We start from the raw sequence: 14,741 nt of genomic DNA on the forward strand, positions 1-14,741 counted from the left end.
AGGCTCCAGTTTCCTTGCTGTGGAGTACGGAATTTACAATTCTTTAGAAAATCCCAGGTGTCAGGCACTTCGACCACTTCGTGACATAAAGGACACGACTAAGTCAGTATACAATAGCTGCCAATAACAGTATAAGAGGCCTTCGTTGTTGAATTAAAAATGGTTATTGAGCAAGCTGCCTCATCTCCCAAGGCACTCTAAAAATTTCTTTCCAATAGCATCAATTTCAATCATTCTTGCCCTTCACTCCTCTCGGAGCATAGGCCACCAATAATAACTCTCCAGTCTCCTCTGTCCTGAGCTACCCTTTCAAGTTGTTTGCAAAAGAATACTTGCCTTCAAGTGAGGAGAGGTGTCATGGCAAATATAATAATTATAATAATAATCATAATCGTAAAAACAATAACGTTCTCCTGAGGTCACGAGCGTCACGAGGTGGAGGACCTTGCGAGTCTCAAGGGAATTGTGTCTCCTTGTAGGGTCATCCAAGCCGGACAGGTTGAAGGACAGAGCCCCAACAGTGACCCCACCCCTCCCCCCCCCCCCCCCTCCTCCTCAAAGGAAGGAACTGTCAATCAATTGTAATATGCACAACGACGTAAATGGGAGCGGAAGCAAGGTGTTGCGTGGGTGGGTGGGTGAGATTAAATATGGACTGATAATGGCTGCACAGGCGCCTTTAAAAGCTGACGTGCGTTCTCCCCCTAGAGAAAGAATTGTAAACGGCCATGGGACTTCGTGATATGTGCGGTATATAAATCGTAATCCATAAATGTATAGTTAAAGTGAAAGTTATAGACGAAGCCACCTGAAATTTTCAGGTGTCTATATTTAAGAGACAATTGCTTAAATTGTCCAGGTAAGTTCGAGCATCACTTATCCATTCCTCACTGATAATATGAGGGTGTGAAAATATAGAGGAATAGATGCACATCAGCGTGAATTCGGGCTTTCCTGATGTCTTAAATTGTCAAATGAAAAACAAATGAAAAGATGCATAGCAATTGGGTTCCAGCTTTTCCAGCGATTTGTTGAAGGTTGACCCAAGGCAAAAATCGTTGGGATTATGGCCCAATTTCTATACATCGTCTTTTCAGTATGAAACAATGCTGCAGTGTTTTGCCGCTCTCCCAACAAAGTTGTGTCCTGAATCGAGTCACGTCCACGCTGCTCGCCAATCACGAATCGTCATTTTCTTCTAGCATCATTTGCAATAAAGATTGGTGCACTGACAAGGACGACGAGGACCGTCATGGTTATTGATTAACAGCCAGAAACCTTGAATAGCGAGAAAGTATGAAGCAAGGCCATGTCTGAGAGACACGTTTAGTCCCCTTTATCATCATCGCTTTCTTTGAAGAGCGTTTAAAACTTCTGCAAATTGATCTGTGCTCATTCTTCTCACCTCCTAAGAGCGGATGTATCTTGCATTCAACAAACCCTTTTCTACACGTTTTCTTAATCATTATTTGGTTTTTCCTCGTTTCAATCGGTCATTTCCGTCCTCCAACAGCTCCAGTAGCACAAAGCTACGAGAGGTTCTCGTTACAGTTAACTTTCAGTTTCGTCAATCAATGTTGGATAGTGTTTTGCCACCACCTCATTATTTTACATCTAACAATGTTGCATGTTGGATCCAATTTTGTTCGATAGTTTGGCCAGGGTTTTAGAGTCTCGCTGCGGGATTATGGCTTATATAGTATCTATTTACTCTTCCACTACCCTTGAACAGCATGGAATTCGAGAACTGGCGTGCTTTTCAAACGAGTTGGTCGTGGTGGGACCAATCAAAAATGGCCGACTTTATACGCAAACTTCTACCAGCTAAACAGCAACTTGTACCAGTTGGAAGACCTTAGACAGCAGTGACCAGAACCAGGCTAGTGACCAGCAGTTTTCGTTAAAACAATGGTTTGCTGGGGGTGCTCAGTCTCGCGGGCTCAGAAAATCTGGTACTGGTCATTGTTATTTAAGGTTTTTCGTGTTCACAGTCCTACCGTAACGATCCCACAACCTACGGATCTCATATTTCGATACCTCGTATTTGTCCAACTATTCCTGTTCTCTATGCTTTACTGTTATATCAAATGGGCCGGCTACGTTAATTCATGGTACAATCACGATATAATTTGTTCAGTGCTGCGATGTTGAACGATCTCGTTTACGTCATAAAGCGTAGCTACGTATCGACTTCTGAGGATGACACTCAAATTTTCTTTTCTAATGAGGATCCTCTGGTAGTTCAGGGTACCATAATTTCTGATTTTTCACACGTGGATAGATGGTTTTTGGAAAACGGTCTAAAAAGAAACCACTCTAAATACCAGGCGATGGTGCTGACAAATGGGAAAGCTAATCTCGAATTTTGCTGCGAAAATACCATCATTCCAAACAGCGATAAGTTAGAAATGCTAGCGGTCACCTCTGATGATATGTTGAAATTCGATATACATGTTTCTAATATCTGTAGGAAAGTGTCTGAAGAGGTTGCAGTCTTGAAGGGTATACCGGAGAAATATACTTCATCATTATATAAGACGAGGAAAAATATTTATACGTTATTCAATGTTCCTCATTTCAACTCCTGCGCACAGACCTGGCATTTCTGTAATAAGGTTTCAGCTGACAATGCAAATTAGAAAAAGTAAACGAAATGGCACATACCCACTTTATTTATGGAGGGTAACGCTAAATAGCTAAAAGCTAATAAACTTGTCGCCCTCAAAAATTGGTAAAAATACAGAATTTAAATATCTAAAAAACTATGCTATCAAATCTATAAATTCTAGTAAATATAAAAATTAAATTAAGGCCAGGCGAAATACTACAATGATTTAAACTAAGCCGTTCTTTAAAAATAACATTAAATAAACTCTTCTTAAATACAAGAAGAGAATCCTTACGGCTTATTTCTAATATTCTTCGATTCGTTTTTAGAGACAAACATATACCATACGAAAAACTCCTTAGGCTTTAGGGAAAAAAACTTCATTGGAACAAAGATCTCATAAAATCCTTTTTACAGTCTATAAACCTGTAAATTATGACACGAACCCGGAGAGTGTGATGGCGTTAATGTCATCAAGAGAAACACCCTACACCTTGAGAGGAAAAGACATTGTAACAACTACCAAAGGTTAACACCACTAAGTTCTGCCTTTAAGGACGTTCTGTCCTTTGTCAGGCGCCCAAACTTTGGAACAGCTTACCGAATGTTGTTAGAGCGTTATTTGATTTCAAAACGTTTAGAAAACTTTAAGTGAACTAATTATTATGTAGCAGCATCAAAATCCAATATCGCCAACAGATCTATTTTTATTATTATTTTTTGCCAACTGTCCAAATTTAAAATAAATTGGATAGTTTTTGCCGGAACGTTTTCCATCACCCAAGAAGTGCTCTTTTTTGACCAGTTTTATAATTCTTTTGCTGCTTTTGTTGAAATATTTCTTGGGATTTGCAATCTCAATTTGAACACAGTATTTGCGACGTTGATCAGCTCCCTTCCTCCTTTATTTCTCCTCACGTTTTTGATCAGTAATATTACTATTAATTAATAAAGGACTCAGTGGAGTCCAATTCAGTCTGTAATCATGCGAGTGATTATAGCGAAATCGGACGACCGCATAGCGGAAGTCCGATTTGTTTAAGCTTGTTTAATCACGAGTACGATTACAGACCGAATAGTACCACACGAAGTCCTGTTACCAATTAAATATAACCATTACAATTTCCGAGAAAACAAATGCATTCCTTTGTCACTGTCTAATGTTAATAATTCGCCCATTTTGGAGAATTCCCAGTTTGGTAGGGTAAGTGGTTGTTATGGTTATTGGGATAAATTATGTGATTGGTCGATTAAGCTGAGAGCTCTTAATGTGATTGGCTGATGTATCTGTCCGATTACAGATGTCCGATTACAGCCAACTGTCCGATTACGGTGTACGATTATGACCCTACACAATTATTAGTGAAAAATAAAGCAGTTAATGCACCAATCGAAATTTGAGAAAATTGTAATGATTAGTATTAGTATTAGTATTAGTATTAGTATTAGTATTAGTATTAGTATTAGTATTAGTATTAGTATTAGGATTGGCATTGGCATTGGCATTGGCATTGGCATTGGCATTGGCATTGGCATTGGCATTGGCATTGGCATTGGCATTGGCATTTGCATTGGCATTGGCATCGGCATCGGCATCAGCATTAGCATTAGTATTAGTATTAGTATTAGTATTAGTTTTGGTATTGGTATTGGTATTGGTTTTAGTACTAGGATTAGCATTAGCATTAGCATTAGCATTAGTGTTAGTATTAGTATTAGTATTAGTATTAGTATTAGTATTAGTATTAGTATTAGTATTAGTATTAGTATTAGTATTAGTATTAGTATTAGTATTAGTATTAGTATTAGTATTAGTATTAGTATTAGTATTAGTATTAGTATTAGTATTAGTATTAGTATTAGTATTAGTATTAGTATTAGTATTAGTATTAGTATTAGTATTACGCTGTTGCCTTTGCCGTAGCCGTTGGCATCTTTTCTGTCACTTAGAATTGAAAGGGAAATCTCATTGTTGAACGTTACCTGCACTTTAACTAAATTAGTCTTAAATTACTAACGGCTTCCTTAAGAGCAGTTTTCGAATGTCTGTAGAAAGTAGCGTACGAGACTGCAATTGCTATGCTTGGTGATTGGTTTAAAAGTCTCTCGTTGGTTTATAATTATCAGCCAAGTAAAAGGAAAACCGAAACCAGTCGCTACTTGCACGCGCCATTTTTCCCGCGCTTTGATCAAGTCATATGGAATTGCTACGAAATTTGGATTGGTTCATTGCGCTGTTTGCACCTGCTGTGATTGGTCGAAGTAACTACTTTGGTATTTGTTTTACGGCACTCAATTGATAACTGCCCTAAGCATATAGTCTATTCATCAAAAGTCTGCTTTGTCATTATTTTGCAGCTGCCTTTAATCGACATTTTTAATTTTCAAGAAAAGGCGTTAGTGCCATCGTACCTAGCCCTCTACCCTCAGAAGGGGGGTTATTTAATAGTTTTTCAGCGACATTTCTCCAGCTAATGGAAACAAGGAAAACCTCATCTTACAAAGTTCTCTTCTGGAGGTTAATTAAACTTTAAAAACTGACCCCGTCTTCATCGGAAACAACATTTCCTGGTTTTGTTTTTCCAACATTAGCCTCTCACGTAAGTAACTGCAATAGTAATCAATTTACCGAAGCATAAGAGTTTTAAGACTCCGACCTTCTCTATTGACTCAAATAGTTATTGTTTTGATGTTTCAGTCAATCTTCAGTATGCGAGAAAAATCAACTCAGCATGAGGAGCTTAAGCCGACTCAGGAATTCTCGGCTGGACGTCTCCTGACGGTGTCGATATCCATGAACAAAGGCTAAAAACATAACACAAGAGGTGTTTCGTATTCAGAAAAGTGTTAAAGCATTCAGGATCGATCGGATTGTACTGTGAACTTACGTTAAGCAGAAAAAAGTAGTTATTTTTTATTGAATGACCATATTTAGGGGCGAGATGAATTTTGTGGGGAACACAAATCTATTTCAGTTCGTTTGCGCGCATCGACAGTGGCGGTTAGTGCTGGGGCACGGAACCATTTTTCGTTCTATAGGATTTATGGATTAACTCTTTCACCCTGGGAAAAATGGTACAGGTCGCCGTTGTCTCTCGCCGACTAGCACTACTTCGACGCTCCTCGCCGCTTGTAATTTTTTGCGGGAAAATGGTGATCACGTTCCGAAATTAAATTCGGCGGGTCTAATCTGCAGATCGCAGGTCGCAGGTCACAGGTTGTAGTCATTGTTTCACCAATTCAGAAAGTAACCTAAACATTCTTAAAAGCTAACTTTAGGCCTAAAAACTTTTGTTTAGGCCTAATTAGGCCTAAGGTTAGCTTTTAAGAATGTTTAGGATACTTTCTGTATTGGTGAAACAATGACCTGCGACCTGCAGATTAGACTCGCCGTCCGAAATTCTGGTAAAAACGTGGACGAAGCTTACGGAATAACTTTGGTTGGCCTCTGTGGGGGGATTAATTGAGAAGTCGTCGTCTGAATGTCATGGATTTCTATATTCAGATGTTTTCAAACGAGTTATGGAGGCAGTAAACAATGTTGACGTCGGGGAATTCGGTGCTGGAAGCCTTCCCGGTATACAGGCTCACGCTAAAACGTTAAGGTAAAATAATTGCTGTTAGGTTCAATTTCATGATATCAGGATATCATGATAGCAGGAAATTAATAAGTCTCTGATTAATATTGAATGTGCCTCCCTGTGACATGCTGGGAAATCAATTAGCCCGGAATGAAATTTCAAGCAGCTACAATTGGGCATTCTAAATTTCATAGTTCCTCAGTTATCGAGTTCCATAAGTATAAAACTTAAAAGTGGATTGCTTTGAAATCAGAAAAGAACCAATTCACCGTTGCTGTTGAGAAAAATGTATGCCAGGCAAAACAAGTTGCATCTCGGTAGCCTGAAAGTTAACTGACAAAATAATTTGCCTGTGTTTAAATTAACAAATATACCAATACATCACTAACGTTTCATGTTTAACCGGAGAATTAGGGAAGCAGATATTCAAAGGTGTAATAGCTCTTGAGTTTTATTACTCAGTTATCGAGTTCCATAAGTATAAAACTTAAAAATAGATTCCTTTAAAATCAGAAAAGAACCAATTCACCATTGCTGTTGAGAAAAGTGTATGCCAGCAAAACAAGTTGCATCTCGGCAGCCTGAAAGTTAAGAAATAATTTGCCTGTGTTTAAATTAACAAATACTCCAATACATCACTAACGTTTCATGTTTAACCGGAGAATTAGGGAAGCAGATGTTCAAAGGTGTAATAGCTGTTGAGTTTTATTCCTCAATTATCGAGTTCCATAACTATAGAACTTAAAAATGGTTTGCTTTAAAATCAGAAAACGACCAATTCACCATTGCTGTTAAGAAGTGTATGCTAGGCAAAACAAGTTATATCTTGGTAGCCTGAAAGTTAAGAAATAACTTGCCTGTGTTATAACAATAACAAATACACTAATACATCACTAACGTTTTATGTTTAACCGGAGAATTAGGGAATCAGATGTTCGAAGGTGTAAAAGCTGCTGAGTTTTATTCCTCACTTATCGAGTTCAATAAGTATAAAACTTAAAAATGGATTTCTTAAAATCAAAAAAGAACCAATTCACCGTTGCTGTTGAGAAAAGTGTATGACAGGCAAAACAAGCTGCATCTCGGTAGCCTGAAAGTTAACTGACAAAATAATTTGCCTGTGTTCAAATTAACAAATATACCAATACATCACTGACGTTTCATGTTTAACCGGAGAATTAGGGAAACAGATATTCAAAGGTGTAATAGCTGTTGAGTTTTATTCCTCAGTTATCGAGTTCCATTAGTATAAAACTTAAAAATGGATTTCTTAAAATCAGAAAAAAACCAATTCACCATTGCTGTTGAGAAAATTGTATGCCAGCAAAACAAGTTGCATCTCGGTAGCCTGAAAGTTAAGAAATAATTTGCCTGCGTTTAAATTAACAAATACACCAATCCATCACTAACGTTTCATGTTTAACCGGAGAATTAGGGAAGCAGATGTTCGAAGGTGTAATAGCTGTTGAGTTTTATTCCTCAATTATCGAGTTCCATAACTATAGAACTTAAAAATGGTTTGCTTTAAAATCGGAAAAGGACCAATTCCCCGTTGCTGTTGAGAAAAGTGTATGCCAGGCAAAACAAGTTGCATCTCGGCAGCCTGAGAGTAAAGAAATAATTTGCCTGTGTTATAATAATAACAAATACACTAATACATCACTAACGTTTTATGTTTAACCGGAGAATTGGGGAAGCCGATGTTCGAAGGTGTAATAGCTATTGAGTTTTATTCCTCAGTTATCGAGTTCCATAGGTATAAAACTTAAAAATTGATTGCTTTAAAATCAGAAAAGAACCAATTCACCATTGCTGTTGAGAAAAGTGTATCCCAGGCAAAACAAGTTATATCTCGGTAGGCTGAAAGTTAAGAAATAATTTGCCTGCGTTTAAATTAACAAATACACCAATACATCACTAACGTTTCATGTTTAACCGGAGAATTAGGGATGCAGATGTTCGAAGATGTAAAAGCTGTTGAGTTTTATTCCTCAGTTATCGAGTTCAATAAGTATAAAACTTAAAAATGGATTTCTTAAAATCAAAAAAGAACCACATCACCGTTGCTGTTGAGAAAAGTGTATGACAGGCAAAACAAGCTGCATCTCGGTAGCCTGAAAGTTAACTGACAAAATAATTTGCCTGTGTTTAAATTAACAAATATACCAATACATCACTAACGTTTCATGTTTAACCGGAGAATTAGGGAAACAGATATTCGAAGGTGTAATAGCTGTTGAGTTTTATTCCTCAGTTATCGAGTTCCATAAGTATAAAACTTAAAAATGGATTTCTTAAAATCAGAAAAGAACCAATTCACCATTGCTGTTGAGAAAAGTGTATGCCAGCAAAACAAGTTGCATCTCGGCAGCCTGAAAGTTAAGAAATAATTTGCCTGTGTTTAAATTAACAAATACACCAATACATCACTAACGTTTCATGTTTAACCGGAGAATTAGGGAAGCAGATGTTCGAAGGTGTAATGAGGCCTTCCAAGGGGGCTTCTGATGTCGCTTTGTCGCTCATTTTCCAGCCCACGTGTCGCCTATTTGGCTAGAGACAAATGTCGCTGTCGTTTTTTCGCTAGAATACAAATGTTGGCTAAACGTGCATAATTTTTGCACTTCTGTAATTTTGTTTAATTTAAAGATTAAAAACTTCCTTCTTTTTATAGAAGATCAACCACTACCCAGATCACCAGTACTGAGAAAGCCAGAGATAAGACTTTTGAACGGTTTTGGTGATCTTAGCGACCTTAACGGGCTTAGCCACAGAAACCTCATTATGGCACCAACATGTGTTTTTCTGGAAGAGAAACAGTTAACGACGCGTCACTTCCAAGATTTGCTAACTACTATAGTTAGTTTGTAGAACAGTTTCTGCCGCGACCTTTGGCGCTCATTCTCTCAGTTCTCGGTCTCTGACCCCACACGAAAATAAAATGGCTGACATTTTGGAAGTTATTACTGTTGCAGAGTTTGCTGACTGGTTACAGTCATTGCACATCACGCCGGTGTCACAGCGGATTTGGACCCCCTGGTCCAGATCCGCTAGCAGATATGGACCCCCTTTCGCGGATTTGGACCCCCTGAAAATAAGCCTTCTTCAAGTTTGATTAAGGTAATAAAATTCCTTTGCATATTGTTTTTTGAGTTGCAAAAAAGGCAAAATGAAAATATTACGTAGTTTTGCTTTTCAAATGATCTTTATTACTTGGAGTAACACACATTTTGTAAACCAAACTTTCTCAACAATAACTTACAGTACTTTCTATAGTATAACTAATTAAAAGCGAACTTTTAACAAGCTATATTTAAATAAAAAGTCAAATGAGAGAATGGTAATTTCATGTCATGTTACGTTACGATAAATAAGTTAACAACAACGAAATTTAGATTTGCTTCATAAAAATAATCTATTATATGCCTCTTTCCGTGATGGCCATTTGCAGAATCGGCTTGTTGACATTCAGCTTTGGATTGATGCATTCATGATTTGGATGATTTTATTTCAAGTACTGATCGTTGAATTTTGTCATAGATACACCTCCATATGAATACACCTTATTCCAAAATGGCCGTCATTAAATATTCTTTTGTTTTTATTCAAATTAGCCCTTGATGCCTCGTTCTTAAGTTAAAAGAATATTTTATCTTGAACAGCAACAAGGGCCGCGGCCATTTTGGAATAAGGTGTATTATGGTTTGTTTAATATATCTTAGGTCGTGTTCTATTGGGATCAACCGCTTTTAGTTGGTTGGGTTGGTTGGCCTTTGCACAAGAAATATACATGTAGCAACACCAACAGAAGAGAAGATTTAGAGTCATGCTGGCTTGATCGGTCATGTCGCTGTCGAATTAACAAAGTGAAAAGATGTCGCTTTGTCGAAGTTAAAAATGGATTGTCGCTGTCGTAAATGGTCGCTTTTTTTCCGTCAGATTCTGTCGGTTGTCGGTGTTCTGGAACAAGATTGTCGCTACATTTTTTGCACTTTTGGAGCGATGTCGCTTGTCGCCAAGAACCCTTGGAAGGCCTCTGTAATAGCTATTGAGTTTTATTCCTCAGTTATTGAGTTTCATAACTATAAAACTTAAAAATGGTTTGCTTTAAAATCGGAAAAGGACCAATTCACCGTTGCTGTTGAGAAAAGTGTATGCCAGGCAAAACAAGTTGCATCTCGGCAGCCTGAAAGTAAAGAAATAATTTGCCTGTGTTATAATAATAACAAATACACTAATACATCACTAACGTTTTATGTTTAACCGGAGAATTGGGGAAGGCGATGTTCGAAGGTGTAATAGCTATTGAGTTTTATTCCTCAGTTATCGAGTTCCATAGGTATAAAACTTAAAAATTGATTGCTTTAAAATCAGAAAAGAACCAATTCACCATTGCTGTTGAGAAAAGTGTATCCCAGGCAAAACAAGTTATATCTCGGTAGCCTGAAAGTTAAGAAATAATTTGCCTGCGTTTAAATTAACAAATACACCAATACATCACTAACGTTTTATGTTTAACCGGAGAATTAGGGATGCAGATGTTCGAAGGTGTAATAGCTGTTGAGTTTTATTCCTCAATTATCGAGTTCCATAACTATAAAATATAAAAATGGTTTGCTTGAAAATCGGAAAATGACCAATTCACCGTTGCTGTTGAGAAAAGTGTATGCCAGCAAAACAAGTTGCATCTCGGCAGCCTGAAAGTTAAGAAATAATTTGCCTGTGTTTAAAATAATTAACAAATACACCAATACATCACCGTAACGTTTCATGTTGAACCGTAGAATTAGGGAAGCAGATTTTCGAAGGTGTAATAGCTGTTGAGTTTTATTCCTCAGTTATCGAGTTCCATAAGTATAAAACTTAAAAATGGATTCCTTTCAAATCAGAAAAGAACCAAATCACTGTTGCTGTTGAGAAAAGTGTATGCCAGGCAAATCAAGTTGCATCTCGGTAGCCTGAAAGTTAACTAACAAAATAATTTGCCTGTGTTTAAAATAACAAATACACTAATACATCACTAACGTTTCATGTTTAACCGGAGAATTAGGGAAGCAGATATTTGAAGGTGTAACAGCTGTTGAGTTTTATTCCTCAGTTATCAAGTTCCATAAGTATAAAACTTAAAAATAGATTCCTTTAAAATCAGAAAAGAACCAATTCACCATTGCTGTTGAGAAAAGTGTATGCCAGCAAAACAAGTTGCATCTCGGTAGCCTGAAAGTTAAGAAATAATTTGCCTGCGTTTAAATTAACAAATACACCAATACATCACTAACGTTTCATGTTTAACCGGAGAATTAGGGATGCAGATGTTCGAAGGTGTAATAGCTGTTGAGTTTTATTCCTCAATTATCGAGTTCCATAACTATAAAACTTAAAAGTGGTTTGCTTTAAAATCGGAAAATGACCAATTCACCGTTGCTGTTGAGAAAAGTGTATGCCAGGCAAAACAAGTTGCATCTCGGCAGCCTGAAAGTAAAGAAATAATTTGTCTGTGTTTAAATTAACAAGTACACTAATACATCACTAACGTTTCATGATTAACCGGAGAATTAGGGAAGCAGATATTCCAAGGAGTAATTGCTGTTGAGTTTTTTTTCCTCAACTATCGAGTTCCATAAGTATAAAACTTAAAAAAGGATTGCTTTAAAATCAGAAAAGAACCAATTCACCGTTGCTGTTGAGAAGAGTGTATCCCAGGCAAAACAAGTTATATCTCGGTAGCCTGAAAGTTAAGAATTAATTTCTCTGTGTTTAAATTAACAAACACACCAATACATCAGTAACGTTTCATGTTTAACCGGAGAATTACTAGGGAAGCAGATGTTCGAAGGTGTAATAGCTGTTGAGTTTTATTCCTCAATTATCGAGTTCCATAAGTGTAAAACTTAAAAATGGTTTGCTTTAAAATCAGAAAAGGACCAATTCACCGTTTCTGTTGAGAAAAGTGTATGCCAGGCAAATCAAGTTGCATCTCGGTAGCCTGAAAGTTAACTGACAAAATAGTTTGCCTGTGTTTAAATTAACAAATATACCAATACACCACTAACGTTTCATGTTTAACCGCAGAATTAGGGAAGCAGATATTCGAAGGTGTAAAAGCTGTTGAGTTTTATTCCTCAGTTATCGAGTTCCATAAGTATAAAACTTAAAAATGGATTTCTTAAAATCAAAAAAAGAACCAATTCACTGTTGCTGTTGAGAAAAGTGTATGCCAGCAAAACAAGTTGCATCTCGGCAGCCTAAAAGTTTAGAAACAATTTGCCTGTGTTTAAATTAACAAATATACCAATACATCACTAACGTTTCATGTTTAACCGGAGAATTCGGGAAGCAGATATTCGAATGTGTAATAGCTGTTGAGTTTTATTCCTCAGTTATCAAGTTCCATAATTATAAAACTTGAAAAAAGATTGCTTTAAAATCAGAAAAGAACCGATTCACCGTTGCTGTTGAGAAAAGTGTATGCCAGGCAAATCAAGTTGCATGTCGGTAGCCTGAAAGTTAACTGACAAAATAATTTGCCTGTGTTTAAATTAACAAATATACCAATACATGACTAACGTTTCATGTTTAACCGGAGAATTAGGGAAGCAGATATTCGAAGGTGTAATAGCTGTTGAGTTTTATTCCTTAGTTATCGAGTCCCATAAGTATAAAACTTAAAAATAGATTGCTTTAAAATCAGAAAGAACCAATTCACCGTTGCTGTTGAGAAAAGTGTATGCCGGGCAAAACAAGTTGCATCTCGGTAGCCTGAAAGTTAAGATATAATTTGCGTGTGTTTAAATTAATTTGAAATAAAGAGAATAAAGAAATAATTTTCCATTTTTTAATTGGATGATGGTGGTTGTTGTGAATCGTGTTTTAGAAAATATTACAGATTGATTTATTGTGCCTCTGGACTATTTTGACACGTCACTCAAAATTGATTTAAAGTAATTTGAGATATTTGTCGTCGTTAAAAACTTTATGTCGGCCCAACAAATGTGTCGAGATTAACACCTCTCTCTCGCTTTGTCTCTTGCTCTGCCTTTTTAGTGTGAGTCTTGTTACAACTCCCACTGAGATTTTAGTAATTTTTTTTTACCTTAACAGCGGGGACCCACATTCCTGACCCAAGTTAAGCTCCTCATGAACACTTGCTCTCTTGTGGTGCTTAAAAGCGGAAAGGAAGGCAGTAGCTAAGCAACATTTATCCAGTATATAAAAAGAATCAGCTTTCCATTTCTTATTTTCGTAACATGGCAAACTTCTCTGTTTCCAACTTGACAAACCCCACGATGAATGGCGAAGAAAAAGATGTTTTCAGCTTGGTCTTTATTTCCATAACCATCATCGTTAACACTATCGCCTGTCCATTCACAATTGGACTGAACATGTTGGTGATAATTGCTATAAAAAGAAGACGAAGACTTCAGAACAACGGGAACATCATGTTGGCCTGTTTAGCCGTCACTGATATGTTGACAGGTCTGACCTCGCAGCCTTCGTTTATTCTGTGGAAAACAGCCTTCCTGCTTGGTAGCGACATCGCTGATGTCATCTTCTTTGACATTCACGGGCTCTGCATTCTCGTGCTGTCTTATTCCTCGGCTCTTCATCTCATGATGGTTGTCGGCGAGAAAATGATAGCAATCAAATATCCGTTTTGGTACCCCTCGGTTATGACAACACGAAACATGAAAATGGGAGTCTTGTTTTGCTGGGTATATAGCAGTTCTTTTGGTTTGCTTACTTACTTGATCCAAGGAAGCGGCACCCTGTATTTTATTTTTATCAGCTCTCACATCTTTTTTGCTTGCGTTGTTTTTGTTTCTACTTCTAACGTAATCCTTTATTTTGAAACTCGTCGGCACCGAAAGATGATTAAAGCTCAACAGTTACCGCAAGAACAAGTAAAAACATTCCTTAAGAAGTATAAAGCATTCAAGACAACCGTAATAGTGGTCGGTGCTGTTGGAATATGTTTGGTACCCGGAATTTTGTTCATTGTTATGTGTGCAATTGGATTTTTACAGGAGAGAATTTTTCTTTTATATTCAATTGGCGCAATGGCACGCACTGTCTTGATGATAAATTCTCTTCTTAATCCTTTGATTTATTGCTGGCGACAAGAAGAAATAAGAAAGTTTGTATTTAGAACTTAAATGCAAGCGGTGCATCCAGTTAACGAGAGCTAACTTGCCTGAAGGTGACGCTAATAAGCTGACTTGTAAGGTCAAACCTTCAGTACAGTGTACCCGCTAGCTGTCTATGCTGCCCTTTATCTGTGTTATTTGCGAAAAAAATGATCCAGTGCCAGCTTATGAATTAATCGTGCAAAAGTTACAGAACTTAGTTATGCTAGGAGTTGACGTTCAGTAATAAAATGAAGGACTCGATCATTGACTTTTGGACCCTTCATTTGTATGTTTTGTTGGTGATGATTATGTCAATTATGGTAATATCTGAAAGACCTATATAACTAATCTACGGAAAGAAGTACGTTACAATTAAAGATGGCGTGGAATAAGCGTTAGTTAAGCACTGATTAACGAATGCGAAAC

At 37.1% G+C, this 14,741-nt stretch overlaps 2 protein-coding genes across 2 annotated transcripts; both read left to right on the forward strand.

Annotated features, from left to right (window-relative positions):
- The first annotated feature begins 4,019 nt into the window (after positions 1-4,019).
- On the forward strand, positions 4,020-4,989 carry LOC138054207 (uncharacterized). Its single transcript, XM_068900699.1, has 2 exons — positions 4,020-4,350; positions 4,967-4,989. The coding sequence occupies exons 1-2, from the start codon at positions 4,020-4,022 to the stop codon at positions 4,987-4,989; spliced, it is 354 nt and encodes a 117-aa protein (XP_068756800.1).
- An 8,447-nt stretch (positions 4,990-13,436) lies between these two features.
- LOC138054208 (adenosine receptor A2a-like) lies at positions 13,437-14,342 on the forward strand. The gene has a single exon (XM_068900700.1). The coding sequence runs from the start codon at positions 13,437-13,439 to the stop codon at positions 14,340-14,342; it is 906 nt and encodes a 301-aa protein (XP_068756801.1).
- Positions 14,343-14,741: the final 399 nt, after the last annotated feature.

Source organism: Montipora capricornis, chromosome 6 (assembly GCF_036669925.1).
Source record: "Montipora capricornis isolate CH-2021 chromosome 6, ASM3666992v2, whole genome shotgun sequence".
In the NCBI taxonomy this organism is placed as follows: Eukaryota; Metazoa; Cnidaria; class Anthozoa; order Scleractinia; family Acroporidae; genus Montipora; species Montipora capricornis.

What these genes read in the sequence shown, in the direction of transcription:
- LOC138054207 (XM_068900699.1), top strand. Translation starts at nt 4,020, where the DNA reads ATGATTAGTATTAGTATTAGTATTAGTATTAGTATTAGTATTAGTATT. An exon ending in TAGTATTAGTATTAGTATTA is followed by an intron (nt 4,351 to 4,966) that starts GTATTAGTATTA and finishes ATTATTTTGCAG; the next exon opens with CTGCCTTTAATCGACATTTT.
- LOC138054208 (XM_068900700.1), top strand. Translation starts at nt 13,437, where the DNA reads ATGGCAAACTTCTCTGTTTCCAACTTGACAAACCCCACGATGAATGGC.